The 17,301-nt window shown below is 34.5% G+C and overlaps 2 protein-coding genes across 3 annotated transcripts in view; one reads left to right on the forward strand and one right to left on the reverse strand.

Moving 5' to 3' along the window:
• Positions 1-17,301, reverse strand: part of LOC120418404 (uncharacterized) — a 326,864-nt gene that overhangs the window by 223,508 nt on the left and 86,055 nt on the right. The window lies entirely within an intron of this gene.
• The window catches only part of LOC120418405 (uncharacterized), a 79,240-nt gene that overhangs the window by 28,522 nt on the left and 33,417 nt on the right, over positions 1-17,301 (forward strand). For both annotated transcript variants that reach the window (XM_039580781.2, XM_052707289.1), the window contains 3 exons: positions 8,361-8,519; positions 8,739-8,868; positions 13,782-13,915. In XM_039580781.2, coding sequence (XP_039436715.1) covers positions 8,361-8,519; positions 8,739-8,868; positions 13,782-13,915 — 423 coding nt within the window. The remainder of the gene's footprint in view (positions 1-8,360; positions 8,520-8,738; positions 8,869-13,781; positions 13,916-17,301) is intronic.

The following is a 17,301-nucleotide window of genomic DNA, read 5'->3' on the forward strand; positions in this document are numbered from 1 at the left end:
AAGGGGTTTGCTTGTAAACATCACGAGATATCGCGATTTTACGAAAAAAAGTTTTGAAAAAGTTGGTCGTCGTCGATCATGGCCGTTCATCGTCACCCGCGACAGACACGGGCGACGAAACAAAGAGAAACGCAAAAAGCAACTTTTTCAAAACTTTTTTTTCGTAAAATCGCGATAACTCGTGATGTTTACCCTTATGTTTATATATCAAAATTTTTGTAATTGTCTTTTCTACAACTTTGTAGAACATTATTACACTCTAAAAAATTACCCTGGATAGTTAGAAAAAACACGAAATTTTAAAATGAAAAATTTTGTTCTAAATCAAAAAATGACCCTTCTGGGTCAATGCAGATTCGAAAAGTACTTTAAATTTCCCTTAACATGACATGTTCCAAAAAAAATTTACAGTCGAGTAACGTAAAATGGTAAAATTTTTAAAACTTTTTTAGTGTTTTTTTCGATGAAAAACACGTTTTTTTCGGAATTTTGAGTACGCCATTAAATCGGGCGTCTAATTTTACATAAAAGTCCCTTTGACACCAAATTTCTATCTCATCACCGTTTCACCGTTTATTGAAAAACACCTCTTTTTTCGCATGTTCAAAAATTGAAGGGGTCGTACCGCGCCTCCGTCACGAGATATCAAAAAAACGCACCTCGGATTCGTGATCAGGGACAAAAGTTACCCATAGGACAAATTTTCACGCAAATCGAAGAGGGGTCGGGGCAACTTTTCCCGATTTCGTGTGAGTTGGTAGAGAATTACCCAATGACATGTTTCAAAATTTGTTACAGTTGAGTAACGAAAAATGGCTGAGTTTTAAAACTTTTTTAAGACTTTTTTTTGATGAAAAATACGTTTTTCGGAATCTCGAGTACGTAATAAAATCGTCCAATTTTACATAAAAGCCCTTTTGACAACCATCTGCTGTGTGAGTTCGCGGGGAATGACCCATTACAAACAAAATAACAAACTGAAGAAAAAGTTAATTAATTACCAATCATTACTACGATATTAAAATACACCTCTTTTGATTATCGGGTAACGACAAATCAAATCAATTTTCAATAGAGAAGCTATAATTATCATCAGTGGTTCTACAGACCCCAATTCAACCAAACCTATCCCATCAATTAAACTCTGCTCTGCCTGGTAAAACTATCGAGTTGAGCAAATTTATTGGCTTTTCTAGCGCCAATACAAAAAAACAAAAAACAAAAAACAAAAAACAAAAAACAAAAAACAAAAAACAAAAAACAAAAAACAAAAAACAAAAAACAAAAAACAAAAAACAAAAAACAAAAAACAAAAAACAAAAAACAAAAAACAAAAAACAAAAAACAAAAAACAAAAAACAAAAAACAAAAAACAAAAAACAAAAAACAAAAAACAAAAAACAAAAAACAAAAAACAAAAAACAAAAAACAAAAAACAAAAAACAAAAAACAAAAAACAAAAAACAAAAAACAAAAAACAAAAAACAAAAAACAAAAAACAAAAAACAAAAAACAAAAAACAAAAAACAAAAAACAAAAAACAAAAAACAAAAAACAAAAAACAAAAAACAAAAAACAAAAAACAAAAAACAAAAAACAAAAAACAAAAAACAAAAAACAAAAAACAAAAAACAAAAAACAAAAAACAAAAAACAAAAAACAAAAAACAAAAAACAAAAAACAAAAAACAAAAAACAAAAAACAAAAAACAAAAAACAAAAAACAAAAAACAAAAAACAAAAAACAAAAAACAAAAAACAAAAAACAAAAAAACAAAAAACAAAAAACAAAAAACAAAAAACAAAAAACAAAAAACAAGAAACAAAAAACAAAAAACAAAAAACAAAAAACAAAAAACAAAAAACAAAAACCAAAAAACAAAAAACTTAACTTCTAGGTAAATATAGATTTGGAAAGTACATTCAATTTTAAAATGGGGTAATTCTCCGCCAACTCACACAGCAGTTGCCCCGACCCCTCTTCGATTTGTCCTATGGGTAACTTTTGTCCCTGATCACGAATCCGAGGTCCGTTTTTTGATATCTTGTGGCGGAGGGGCGGTACGACCCCTTCAATTTTTGAACATGCGAAAAAAGAGGTGTTTTTCAATAATTTGCAGCCTGACACGGTTATGAGATAGAAATTTGGTGTCAAAGGGACTTTTATGTAAAATTAGACGCCCGATTTAATGGCGTATTCAGAATTCCGAAAAAACGTATTTTAATCGAAAAAAAAACACTAAAAAAGTTTTAAAATTTCTCCCATTTTCCGTTACTCGACTGTAAAAATTTTTGGAACATGTCATTTTATGGGAAATTAAATGTACTTTTCGAATCTACATTGACCCAGAAGGGTTATTTTTTCATTTAGAACAATTTTTTTCATTTTAAAATTTCGTGTTTTTTCTAACTTTTCAGGGTAATTTTTTAGAGTGTAATAATGTTCTACGAAGTTGTAGAACAGACAATTACAAAAATTTTGATATATAAACATAAGGGGTTTGCTTGCTAAACATCACGAGTTATCGCGATTTTACGAAAAAAAGTTTTGAAAAAGTTGGTCGTCGTCGATCATGGCCGTTCATCGTCACCCGCGACAGACACGGGCGACGAAACAAAGAGAAACGCAAAAAGCAACTTTTTCAAAACTTTTTTTCGTAAAATCGCGATAACTCGTGATGTTTACCCTTATGTTTATATATCAAAATTTTTGTAATTGTCTTTTCTACAACTTTGTAGAACATTATTACACTCTAAAAAATTACCCTGGAAAGTTAGAAAAAACACGAAATTTTAAAATGAAAAATTTTGTTCTAAATCAAAAAATGACCCTCCTGGGTCAATGCAGATTCGAAAAGTACTTTAAATTTCCCTTAAATTGACATGTTCCAAAAAAAAATTACAGTCGAGTAACGTAAAATGGTAAAATTTTTAAAACTTTTTTAGTGTTTTTTTTCGATGAAAAACACGTTTTTTTCGGAATTTTTAGTACGCCATTAAATCGGGCGTCTAATTTTACATAAAAGTCAGTGTCTTGCGAACCTTCGAGGTGAACGGACACTAGAGCTGCGGTATTTTTTACTACCTAAGCTCAGAGTTATTTCAAAAAAAATTCACAGTCTTTTTAAAGACTACCTGAGTTATTTTCCCAAATTCTAAACAGTCTTTTCAAGACTAACCCCACCTGAAATTTTGTTGTATTTTACAAACGAAGCCATCTTTTTAAGAGAACTTTGCTTGCAAAATGCGTCAAAACAAAGGTAAACGCAAATCTTCTGAAGATTTGGTCGTTACGTCGGTGAAGCGTTTGAACGCTAAACCGGCTAACGGAAACAGAAAAAGAAAACAGCCTCATCCGAGGTCTGATTCTGATTCTGAAAGTGAGGTCAATCCTCCAATTCCATTGGCAAACGGTTTCGGTGTTTTATCCGAAACTGTTGACAAGGATCCTTCTCCTCGTACTGAGCCTTCTGCCGTCGAGAAACGAGTAAAGGCTCCGCCAATTGTAGTGACTTCCGTCTCCGATTTGGCCAGCTTTCGAACGCAACTGAAGAATTGCAAGGAAACTTGCAATTTGAAGGTTTCGTTCCAGCTTGGTCGAAGAGGAGAATGTCGCTTGTTGACGGAATCTTTACAAGATCACCAAACTTTTGTTGGTTATTTGAAAAACCACAAACACAATTTTTACACGTATGAGACCAAGAATGCTCGTCCATTCAAGGCGGTCCTGAAAGGTCTCTCCAACGACTTGTCGGTGGATGAGATCAAAAACGAACTTAAGGTGTTGCTTGGCTTTGTCCCATCCCAAGTAATACCAATGAAGAAAAAATCAAACGGGAATATTTCTCGCTTTGGTTTGACTTCACAATTTTATCTGATTCATTTCAACAGAAATGAAATCAACAATTTGAAACTTTTGGACAAAGTTCAGTTTTTGTTCCATGTACGGGTAAAGTGGGAGCATTTTAAGAAACATGGCGGTAATGGCCAGAATCTGACCCAGTGCCGGCGTTGCCAGGCATTCGGTCACGGTACTGATCATTGCGCCATGGTTCCAAAATGCATGGTTTGCGGGGATTCTTCTCACGGCAAGGACAATTGTCCCGTGAAAGAAGTCACCCAATTTAAATGTGCAAATTGTGGTGGAAATCACAAATCAAATTTCTGGGATTGCCCCATCAGAAAAAAGGTTTTGGATTCTCGTGCTAAGCATCAGCCGAAATCCAAACCGAAATTTTCTCAAAGTCAGGTTGTACCTGCATCTTTAAATCAAACGTTCGTGCTGTCTCACTCGAACAATGCTAGAAATACCCCTACCGTGGAAAAGTTAGGTAACAGCAATGGTATTTCTTATGCCAACGTCGTTTCGGGTTCGGGTTCATCCACGAATTTTAAATCCTCTACCAATTTTCAAATTGGGCAGGTACCTCAAATTTCATTTGAAAATTTTTCTGCTGGCAACGCTTTGGGATCTTCTGATCTCGGCGATGTTACGTTTGAAAAAATGACTTTTTTGCAAAACTCACTGTTTGGTTTGATTCAAACAATGAGTAATGCTACATCCATGATGGAAGCTATCCAGATTGGATTAAAATTTGCGAATGATGTTGTTCTTACCCTGAAGTTTAATCATGGATCTAAGTAATTCCATCAATATTATGAATTTTAATGCTCGCTCTTTGAAAGCGAAAGAAAATGAATTTTTCAACTTTTTACGAGTTCATAACGTGCATGTTGCTGTTATAACCGAAACATTTTTAAAAACTGGCACTTATTTGAAAAGCGATCCAGATTATAAAGTTATAACCAATAACAGAATGAATCGAAATGGCGGTGGAGTTGCAATAGTTATCCACCGTAGTATGACTTATAACACTTTACGTGACTTTAAGTTAAAAGTTATTGAAAGTTTGGGCATTGAACTTGAAACTTCTTTTGGGAAAATTATGATTGCAGCTGCATATTTACCATTCCAATGCACTGGGGAAAATAAAAATTATTTTAAAGGGGATTTGAATAAACTTACTCGGCATAGATCTCGATTTTTGATCATCGGTGATTTTAATGCCAAACACCAATCTTGGAATAATTTAAAAGTAAATTCCAATGGTAAAATTCTATTTAGAGATTGCACTTCTGGTCTTTATTCGGTTTTATACCCGAATGGGCCAACTTGCTTTTCTTCTGTTAGAAATCCATCAACAATTGATTTGGTTTTGACAAATCAAAGTCTGTATTGTGGTCCTTTAGTGACTCATGCTGATTTTGATTCTGATCACCTTCCAGTAACTTTTTCACTTTCTCATGAAGCAGTTACCAGACCCAATAGTTCTGTGTTTAATTACCACAAAGCTAATTGGGACAGGTATCAGCATCATATTTAGAAAAATTTAAATCATGATTTTGTTTTAGAAACCAAAGCTGATATTGATTTAGCCTTGGAATCTTTAACTAATGCAATTTTGGATGCTAGGAATATTGCTATTCCTAAAGTCCAAGTCAAATTTGATTCTCCCATTATTGGTGACGATCTTCAGCTTCTGATTCGTCTGAAAAATGTTCGCCGAAGACAGTATCAACGTTCTCGTGATCCTGCACTGAAGCGAATTCAAAAAGATTTGCAAAAGGTTATTGACCACAGATTCACTCTCCTGCGAAATGAAAAGTTCGCAAGAGATGTCGAACAAATTAAACCTTATTCCAAACCTTTTTGGAAACTTTCAAAGGTTCTTAAGAAACCTCAAAAACCAATCCCTTCTTTAAAAGATGGTGATAATATTCTATTAACTAATGGGGAGAAAGCTCAAAAACTTGCTCAGCAGTTTGAGAGTGCTCATAATTTCAACTTAAATGTTCTGAGTCCTATTGAAAATCAAATTTCAATAGAATTTCAGAATATTGTTGAACAACAGTTTTCATCAGATGATGTTTTTAATACGGATCTGAATGAAATAAAATATATTTTCAAAAAATTTAAAAATATGAAAGCCCCTGGTGAGGATGGCATTTTTTACATTTTAATTAAAAAATTACCTGAAGCAACTTTAAGTAGCTTGGTCAAAATTTGCAACAAATGTTTTGATTTGGCATATTTTCCCAGTAGTTGGAAAAATGCCAAAGTAGTTCCGATTTTAAAACCGGATAAAAATCCTGCTGAAGCCTCAAGCTATCGGCCCATTAGTTTGCTTTCATCTATTAGTAAATTATTCGAAAGAATAATTCTTAATAGAATGATGACGCACATTAATGAAAATTCAATTTTCGCTGATGAGCAGTTTGGATTTCGCCTTGGGCATTCAACTACTCATCAGTTGTTGAGAGTTTCAAATTTAATTCGAAGCAACAAATCTGAGGGCTATTCTACTGGCGCTGCTCTTCTAGACATAGAAAAAGCATTTGACAGTGTTTGGCATAAAGGTTTGATTGCGAAATTGAAAAGGTTTAATTTTCCGATTTACATCGTGAAAATTATTCAAAATTATTTGACGGATCGTACTCTGCAGGTATGTTATCAGAACAGCAAATCTGATCAACTACCTGTACGTGCTGGCGTCCCTCAAGGAAGCATTTTGGGTCCAATTTTATACAATATTTTTACTTCTGACTTGCCTGATTTGCCCCCAGGATGTCAGAAATCACTTTTTGCTGATGATACAAGCATCTCCGCCAAAGGTAGAAGCCTTCGTGTCATCACAAGAAGATTACAAAAAAGCTTGGATATTTTCAATTCTTATTTGAAAGAATGGAAAATTACTCCAAATGCTGCAAAAACTCAACTTATTATTTTCCCTCACAAACCAAGGGCTGATTTTCTTAAACCAAAAAGTCATCACATTATAAAGATGAATGAGGTAAATTTAAAGTGGGAGGATCAAGTGAAATATCTTGGACTTGCTTTTGACAAAAACCTTACTTACAAGGATCACATTGAAAGTATCCAGGTTAAATGTAACAAATATATTAAATGTTTGTATCCACTTATAAACAGGAATTCTAGACTTTGTCTCAAGAATAAACTGTTAATTTATAAACAAATTTTCAGACCTGCCATGCTTTATGCTGTGCCGATCTGGACAAGCTGTTGCATAACCAGGAAGAAAAAACTTCAGAGGATTCAGAACAAAATTCTGAAAATGATTCTGAAACTTCCTCCCTGGTTCAGCACCAGTGAACTTCATCAATTAGCCGAAGTTGAAACTTTGGATGTTATGTCCAATAAGATAATTGATGCATTTCGACAAAAATCATTGCAGTCTTCAGCTGCATTGATCCGCTCTTTATATAGTTTATAAGTTAGTTTTAAGGTATCCCTTTTCCCTTTTGTACATGTAGGACCTCCTACATTTGAAATCACTGAATAGCGAAAGCTACAATATTTCATGAATAAATGAAAGTTGCTAGTATTTAAAATTGAGGTGAAAAGTCATCGATTGTGATTGGACACTCAATAATATTTTAACTGAATGAATGTACATGGAAGAGAAAATCAAAATAAATATAAATTTAAAAAAAAAAAAAATTTACATAAAAGTCCCTTTGACACCAAATTTCTATCTCATCACCGTTTCACCGTTTATTGAAAAACACCTCTTTTTTCGCATGTTCAAAAATTGAAGGGGTCGTACCGCGCCTCCGTCACGAGATATCAAAAAAACGCACCTCGGATTCGTGATCAGGGACAAAAGTTACCCATAGGACAAATTTTCACGCAAATCGAAGAGGGGTCGGGCAACTTTTCCCGATTTCGTGTGAGTTGGTAGAGAATTACCCAATGACATGTTTCAAAATTTGTTACAGTTGAGTAACGAAAAATGGCTGAGTTTTAAAACTTTTTTAAGACTTTTTTTTGATGAAAAATACGTTTTTCGGAATCTCGAGTACGTAATAAAATCGTCCAATTTTACATAAAAGCCCTTTTGACAACCATCTGCTGTGTGAGTTCGCGGGGAATGACCCATTACAAACAAAATAACAAACTGAAGAAAAAGTTAATTAATTACCAATCATTACTACGATATTAAAATACACCTCTTTTGATTATCGGGTAACGACAAATCAAATCAATTTTCAATAGAGAAGCTATAATTATCATCAGTGGTACTACAGACCCCAATTCAACCAGACCTATCCCATCAATTAAACTCTGCTCTGCCTGGTAAAACTATCGAGTTGAGCAAATTTATTGGCTTTTCTAGCGCCTCCCAAAAACGATAAATTAAACCCGCCTGAATGTAGCATCGAATCTGGGTCCTCGAAGCTCAGCACAAAACGACCCAATCGAAATCAATTGCGCTTCCCAGTACTAAATGAATGACTGCACGTATAAGCTTCACCGGATTTTCATCACCATTCTAATTGCAGCGACGACTACGGTGCGGGAGCCGCCGACGAGCCCAACTCCAAGTGGAACAACTTTGTCGACTCGATCCGGTCGAAGCTGACGGTGAAACAGGTGGTCGACGGAGTCCGCGCCGGCGGTTCGCTCTCGTTCGACTATCTGCTGCTGATCGTCACGGCCGAGTGAGTAAACCCGGATGCAAGGGGTTGGGTCATTTCAGCGAATGGTTCATTTGGTCAAAAAGAAAAATTAAACCTGATTTTCGAAAAAATGACTTCTTGAATTTTGCATCGAATGTATGAATTTCAAATTTCGACCAAATTGCACTTTCGGTGAAATAGTCCAAAATCTCACAGTCCATCTAAAATTGATTAATTTTCCGCAATTTTCCCTGGAAATAGCTCGCTGGCTGCGCTCGGCCTGGTGGAGAACAACGCCCCGAACATTGTGGCCGCCATGCTGGTTTCGCCGCTGATGGGACCGGTCATGTCGATTACCTTCGGTGCGATTATTGCCGACCGGGAGCTGGTGGTGAGTGTTTCGAGTGTTGAGTATTTTGGGTTGAAGGTTAAGTTAAGTTGAAATTGAATCAATCGAAAATTAATATGATTGGTGAAATTCAAGCTCATATTAAAAACAAAAATTTCAAAGTCATACTTACATTATGTGATTTGATTATTTTATGCTTAATATGATAGAAAAATAGAATGTTTGTAGAATCATAATAATATTTATGTTTTAAACATACATCTTGTCAGTGATTGAATATTGACTTTTACTTGCCCCGCAGTAATTTAACTTAATTTTTGGTGTGACTTACCTGAAAATAGAAAAGAAAACAAGACATTAAAATTGTGTTCGTAAAGAGGTTGAAAGCAGCTTATTAAAATTATTTAAAAGAATGCAATAAAAAAGAAAAAAAGAAAGTGTAAAAAACAGCTGCAATTTTTTTAACTGTTTCGTGTTTAGAGCAATTCTCCACCAAACCCGGAAATGGATTATACCACGGCCGGGACCGTGGTGTAGGGGTAAGCGTGATTGCCTCTCACCCAGTAGGCCTGGGTTCGATCCCAGACGGTCCCGGTGGCATTTTTCGAGACGAGATTTGTCTGATCACGCCTTCCGTCGGACGGGAAGTGAATGTTGGCCCCGGACTAACCTAAAAAGGTTAGGTCGTTAGCTCAGTCCAGGTGTAGGAGTCGTCTCCCTGGGTCCTGTCTCGGTGGAGTAGCTGATAGGCAGTTGGACTAACAATCCAAAGGTCGTCAGTTCGAATCCCGGGGTGGATGGAAGCTAAGGTGTAAAAAGAGGTTTGCAATTGCCTCAACAATCAAGCCTTCGGACACCTAGTTTCGAGTAGGAATCTCGCAATCGAGAACGCCAAGGCAATGCTGTAGAGCGAATAATTTGATTTTTATATTTTATTATCTGCATTTGTGGGGGCCTTTCCTATGACCAAATAAGCTATTTTGTGTCATTGGTTCACCCTTAAAAGTATCCATACAATTTTGGCAGCTGTTCATACAAAAATGGTACGTGAATATTCGAAAATCTGTAACTTTTCAACGAATTTTTTTTTATTGATTCAGTGTCTTTGGCAAAGTTGTAGGTATTGATGAGGACCAGTGTTGCAAATGAGTGATGAAAAAGCTATCATTTGATTATCTCTGCACCAAAAATATCAGAGATTATAGCGACCGTCACTACAGCTTGTGAGATCTCTTTTATTGTCTCGCGATTGCCAGCTCTCTCTATCACTCCTCTCCTTTTCCTCGACAGTGCGCTTTTAACGCTGAGTCTCTCAATCTCTCCGAAAACTGTAATGAAATTTAGGAGCGATTAGGAGCCAACCTAAAACTGCGCTTGCGAAATTGGTTTTGTGACGGATTTTGTGGTTGAACGTTTGTTGCAGTGGGATGATCGCAAAAGCAGGAATGAGAGAGAAAAGGAGAATGTCAAACGCGAGTGTGTAAACACAAAAACGTGTTCGGCTAAGTTCGGCGCTGAGAATATCAATACGGAGAGAAGAGCAGTGGTTTTTGGGGAATGACAACTCTGATGAGGACTATTCCGGAAAAATAGGTATACGAAAAAAAATAGTGATTTTTTAATTGACTTTTTTTTTACAAAAACTCAATTTTCCAAAATCCTTATTTTTTATTTTTGAATTTTTTTATATGTTTTAGGGGACAAAACCCCGCATCATTTAAGCCATTCAGAAGTATGAACCAAAATTTTGCCGACACGTTATAATTTTTTTTAAAGTGATTTACATGAAAAAAGAAATCTTGTGCTTAAAAATTGTTGACCTCATTTTTTATGTTAAATCGAATTTTCAATCGAAAAGAACTTTAATTTTTTTTGGTTAAGTTCACCGTTTTAAAAAAATAGCCATTCAAAGTTAAATTTTGTACGATGAATTCCGATTTTTACTTTTTTAAATAGTATCCATGATTATCCATTCCAGAAAATATTTTTTTTCGAAAAGTTCAGAAAATTCCATTGAATTTCGTCAAAAAAACATTGAAGGTTGAACCACTATTTGCTGAGTTAAAGAATATGAAAGAAAAAGAAACAGGAAAATTGTTTTTTCAAGTCTCACCCACACATCCCAAAATTTTCTTGTGTCGATATCTCAGCAACTATTGGTCCGATTTTAAATGTTTAAAAATAAAACATTCGTGATATTTTCCGATCTTTTTGAAAATAATTTTTTGATTTTTTTTTATCAAGAAATTGTTTGCCTTTTTTCAAATGTTAGTCTTGATTAAAACAAATCAAATATTAAGAGCAATTCTCTACAAAATCGGTCCTTTTTCTTTAATTTTAAATTTTTATTTTTTAATCCGGCTCAACCTTTTTTGGTGCCTTTAGTATGCCCAAAGAAGCCATTTTGCATCATTAGTTTGTCCATATAATTATCCATACAAATTTGGCAGCTGTCCATACAAAAATGATGTTTGAAAATTGAAAAATCTGTACCTTTTGAAGGATTTTTTCGATCGATTTGGTGTCTTCGGCAAAGTTGTAGGTATGTATAAGGACTACTCTGAGAAAAAATGATACGCGGTTAATTTTATTTTGTGATTTTTAATTTCACTTTTTGTCACTAAAAACTGATTTGAAAAAAAATGGTTGGTTGTTTGGGTGGGACTTAAAAAACATCAATTATCCCGGTTTTAAATCTTTGAATGGCAATATCTCAGCAACTAAAGGTCTTATAAACAAAGTTCAAAAATGCAAAATATAGAGAATTTTCTCAGCTTTTCAAAAATATTTTTTTCAAAAGTGGGCAAACATGGGAACTAATTTAGAAAAAAATGAATAGCTGCGACTATTTTCTAAAAAGTTACTTTAAGATGCCTATAACTTGAAAACGCATTTTATCAAAATTTCACTAAAGTACTTTTTGGTAATTAAAAAATCAAAAAATAATAAGATTGGTGCGCTGGAAGTGGGGACGCGAAGTCGTGATTATTCAGGTTAATTTTTGTGTGTGCTTTTGTGTCGCTGTTCGTATGGGGTGAGTGATGTGGTAATTGAATAATAGCATCATTGGTGCGCTGGAAGTGGGGATGCGAAGTCGTGATTATTCAGGTTTTTTTTGTGATTATGTGTCGCTGTTTGTATGGGGTGAGTGCATAATTTGTAAAGGGAGCGCGTGGTCGTAAAACTTAATTAATTGTTTTGTGATTTTCAAAGCCCATATATCATCGTTGATCGGAAGGCACGGCGTCGGGTGAATTGTGTTAACATTATTCGAATAAGGTTTTATTTTTTGCGGTGAAAAAGCCATTTCTATATAATGATATAAAGACGTACTGACAATTTGGATCGTCGAGTTGATAGTGGAGCAAAATAACTGTGTGTGAGTGATTTTGTGTGTTAACTAGAAAGACCTTCCCATAGCATCGTTGCTCGGAAGGCTCGCCGACGGGTTTGTTATGAAAGTCCTCCCCATAGCATCGTAGCTCGGGAGGCATCGAAAAGCCAATACCTTATCCTACTAACCCAAAAAAAAATTAATCACGTGATGCTTGAAGGAGATGCTGTGGATTCAACGGTTTCAAGCGGTATCAACAAGTATATAGCGAAAAACTATGTGCTTGATGAGTCTGCAACTTCAACTCTCGGACTAACATTCCTCCCTTTCGTTGAACTGCAGGCTTCTTGGGAGGGCGCCGGTATTGACTAATAAAGTTGGGATCTTCAGAGGTTAAACAGTGAACGGATGGTTGGCTCCCACTGATCATTTTTGATTCATTGTTTAACTTCAGCTGATCTGTCAATAACGGAGTAGCAGCTCATTGGCAGTCAACCATGCTCATGCTCATTAAAAAATCAAAAAATAATAATCACGTACCTATATGTACCTCAATAGTCCTCATCAATACCTACAAATTTGCCGAAGACACCAAATCAATCCAAAAATTCCTTAAAAAGCTACAGATTTTTTTTGTATGAACATCTACCAAAATTGTATGGAGATGGGTGAATCAAAGACACAAAATGGCTTCTTTGGAGTTAGGAAAAACTCCCACAAATTTTGAGCCAAATAAAAAAAAAAATAAGTAAAAGCCATTTCCGGATTTGGTGGAGAATTGCTCTTTTAAAGTTATTTTAAATTAACAAATTCCACAGCAAAATGTTCGCTTCATTTAACGAGTTTCCCTTCAACTTCGTTTTTAATCCCACAAACTTTAAATTTCCCACCCGTGTTCAGCGATGCGGAAAGGTTGAAAATTTCGTTGAAATCAGAGCACGGTGGATGATGTACATACAATTATAACCTGTCCGAACCAACTGGCCTCACTACACTACTGGCAGCGGTGTGGGTGGCCTACAAAGTGGTTGTGTCTGTCGATGCCAGGCAGGCAGCAGTCCAAACCAGAGGAAACTTTTCCCTTCTGATGCTGCTGTGGTACGTCCTAGTTAAATTGAAAAACCACCAGCCAGCGAAAGTTCACTTTACCACAAACTTTGGGGAAAGTTCGAAATTCGCAGCGACCTGTGATGTCTGCTTTTGTGAGTGGGCAAAGGGCCTGCCCAGGATTATGGAGTTAGCGGTGCTCATAATTTGCCTCCATTGACCGTGAACTTTAAAATTTGAGGAACGGGAGTTGCTTTGAATTAGCTGGGAAAGTTTGAATTTGGGAGAAGTTTCTGTGGGTTTGTTTTAAGGGAGAATTGTGCCTTTTTGATGTTGATATTGAAAAACTTAACATCAGGAGAGATTGAATTTCAGAAATTTAGAAATGTACGGAATACCATAACTCAACCAGATTTTCATCACATGGCAGGGTTATTAACTTTCACAGGAAACTGAAGCACAAAAGCATCACTATTTTATTGGTTTTAAATTGTATTTTCATATAATTTCCATGACTTGCAATACTATCCAGTTTTAATCTCGATTTCAAACCATTCTATTCCACCCTCCACAGAAGGTCGGTTTCATCTCGCTGGCGCTGGGAATGTTCATCTCGATCCTGTTTGGTTTCATCTTCGGGCTGATTCTGGGCACCACCGAGATGCCCTGGGGCCTCGGAGACTTCCCCACCGAGGAGATGAAGGGACGGTAAGTTTCTGCCCTGGCACCCGAATTTGGTTGTGATTTAAGGATTATCCTCGAAAATTTCCCACCAAAGTTTCACTCGAAAATTGTTTACACGGGGAAACAGGACAACGGCACACGGTAATGTTTATTTTTTCAAGCTTGTGTGAATAATGACGAGGAACACGATGCTAGGGTTTCTAGGGTGGCCGTATCGGAAAGCCAACCGAAACAGAAAAAGCCACTTCAATAAAAATGCGACCACCCTAGAAAAAGTTTTGCGCGTTTGTCAGCGTGCACCGGGTGGAATGTATGGAAATTAATTAAAAGAAAATATGAGAAAATGTTCATATTCAATGGGACCCAGCTTGCGAAACAAGGGTGCGCGAAGCTGCAGACAAAAAGGTAAATCGAGTTCAAAGCTTCAGAGGAAAAGAGCTCTCTAGTGTTCTCGGAAGCAGTTTGAACCATTTGGTTAAAACATCATATAAGGGGAAATTTTCGTATGATTGGCAGGTTTTGGACTCGGTCCTTATTCTGTCCAATTTGCAAATTAAAGCTATTCAAACAACATTTAACCAAAAAAAAGCACACCTTAAAAGTATTTTTAAAAAGCTGAAAAAATTCTTACAATTTTGTGTCTGAGATTTTGAAAATTGAAATTTCTGCACTTCTTTTCTGATTTCTGAATTGTTTTTGTAATTTTCAACTTACAATATCTCGGAAACTATTGGTCCGATTTCAGTGTTAAAAACTTTTGCTTATCATGCAAAATTGCTTCTTTTGACATAGGGAATGCATAGACAAAGTAATATTAAAATTAAAGAAAAGTCGATTTGCGATATCTTAGAGAGCCACTAAGAAGGCAAAAACTTTCAATAAAAATCGTTAAAGTGGTATTACCTTTCAGTAAAATTCAAATATTTCTTTAATGGTATATAACTAATAATAATCTTGCCGAAAAATCAATAGAAAAGTTTTTTTTTATTATTTTAGTTAGTTTAGCGAATCATTAATTTTCCACAGAAATTTTTAAATTTGATCTGTTGAAGATTCCTATAACTTTGTGGGTGATTTCTGTTTTAATAATATTAATTGCAAGATTTTCCAAACAATCCGAAAATGCAGTTAGTTTTCTAATTCGCACACATTTTCAATTAAATACTCATGTTATTTTCTAAATGTCGTTTTTCATAGATGGTACCTAACTTTTAAAACATTACAAAATTTTATTAAAATTAATTTTTGAGGAACTTTGATTAATTCTCTAGCAAGCTCAGTATGATTTCAATCTCATTCGTCTGTATTTAATTCGTATTTTTCATTTACAAAAAAAAAACTCTCTTCCTGTCAATATCCCCCGGTTTACGATACAACAAATATCTTAACATTTTTCAACTTCAGTGAATATCAACTTTCCATCGATAACGTGATGTAATTGCAACTAATAATAACAATAATCAAACAAATGTTTTTACACGATGCAAATAATTTTATCGCTGAAATGGAAACAATACTGTTTTAATCAAAATCATATCTGACTTTTTTATTTTATAATATTTTATCAATTTTAGCATAAAATGCAGTTCGAAGTTGACAAGGAAAACCCAAATTATTATTTTGGAACCGGGATTATTTTTATGTGATTAAGCATGGTAAAATATACTCACGAAAAACATATTTTTGCAATTCCATCGTAAAACGATTACTTTTCCTGTCATTTTTGAAAGGTGAAAAAGCCTACTTTTTTCACACCAAAAATAACAGAATCGAAAAGCAACACTTTTCAATATAAATGATGAAAAGTTCTACTTTTCAGCACTGAAATGGATGCTGAAAAGTTGAACTTTTCAACATTTTTTTATTTATACGATTTATTGACAAAATACATGAACATTTGACATATAATTTCAGTCTATAGGTGTTTTTCGGAATTGCAAAAAATGCTGTATGGAACTCGTTGCAAAACTTGATTTTTCCAGCACTCGTCGTATTTATCCAACTCGGTGAACCTTGTTGGATAAATGTACGACTCGTGCTGTATATATGATTGTGAAATATTTTATTTTAAAAATGTAATGCATTAAAACTTGTTTATTTTTGACCGCTTAAGTAAATATTTATAATCGCTGATAATTCAATAATATGCTTAAAAAAATTCTTGGAAATTTTGCAAATTATTTCGAGATCTTCCGAATTATTTCGATTGCCTTATGTCAAAAGAAGCCATTTTGAATCATTATTATTTCCATACAATTTTTCGGGCTGTTCATACAAAATGAACATGTGAATAATAAAAAATCATTATATTCAGAAGAGAGTTTCTAGATCGATTTGGTGTCCTTGGTTGTAGATTACGATCAGGACTCAGATGCAGATAAATGTATGCACTGAAGAAAATAGCCCGGATGTTTTTATTTGACTTTTTATCACTAAAATTTAAAATTCTGGAGTACGATTCATTAAATATGTTTTAGGAGACTATAAAAGGCACTTTTTACGTTAAAGTTTAAGATGGTGCGAAATCTGGTAAAATAAAAATTGTGGTTTGGTTGAGCGTTTTAGCAGAATGCATTACTATTCATAAAATAAAAATGTTAATAAAAAAATGAAGATGCTCAAACAATTTTGCAATCAAACAATTATTAATTTAATTTGTTTCAGTAAACTATTTTCAATGCTTTGGCATTTCTAGGTAGCTTTTTTGATTTTTATCAATTTTCACAATAAAAAACTATGATGTAAATGTGAAAATCTCCTACAATTTTCTTTTATAATTTGTTGAATCTTTTCTATAGAACTTTTGTTGAATAGATAGCTTAACTTTTCTTGTTTCGTGTTTTTCTTGTTTCACTTTAGTATTTAAATTTAAATTTATCTTGTCAAGTTTATGCCTAAAAATTTTTTTTTATATTTTCTGGCAACTTTTTTGGTGTTTTAAACATTACAAATAGTTTTTTATTATTATTATTTTTAAGCTGTAGAAGAAGCTCTAGGGCATAGCCTATACTGTACATTTTTTTTCTCCTGAATGAAAAAAAAAAAAAAATGGCAAAGTCACATCAAAACTTGTAAAATTTTCAAACGGTGGCAATGTCAGTGCAGTGGTAATGTCAGGGACATTACCATAATAACGAATAACGAACCAATTATAAAACAGTGAAGGCTAGTGTCCAAAGCCACCTTTTGGTGAAGGTTGCGAGAAGAGCTGAGCTCCTTTCAGTTTGATAGTCGACTGCCAACTAAAGCTAAAAGTTGGATCGACTCATGTTTATAAAGGAAAGCTGAGCAGGACCAACGGAACATGTGACGAAACTATTATTTATGATTTTTCGTTTAGTCAGCAGCTCCCAAAAAGATGGGGCATAGCTCTCCTATAGAAAAAAAATAATGACAAGAAGTTCTTTGCT

This window comes from Culex pipiens, chromosome 2, assembly GCF_016801865.2.
Source record: "Culex pipiens pallens isolate TS chromosome 2, TS_CPP_V2, whole genome shotgun sequence".
NCBI lineage: Eukaryota > Metazoa > Arthropoda > Insecta > Diptera > Culicidae > Culex > Culex pipiens.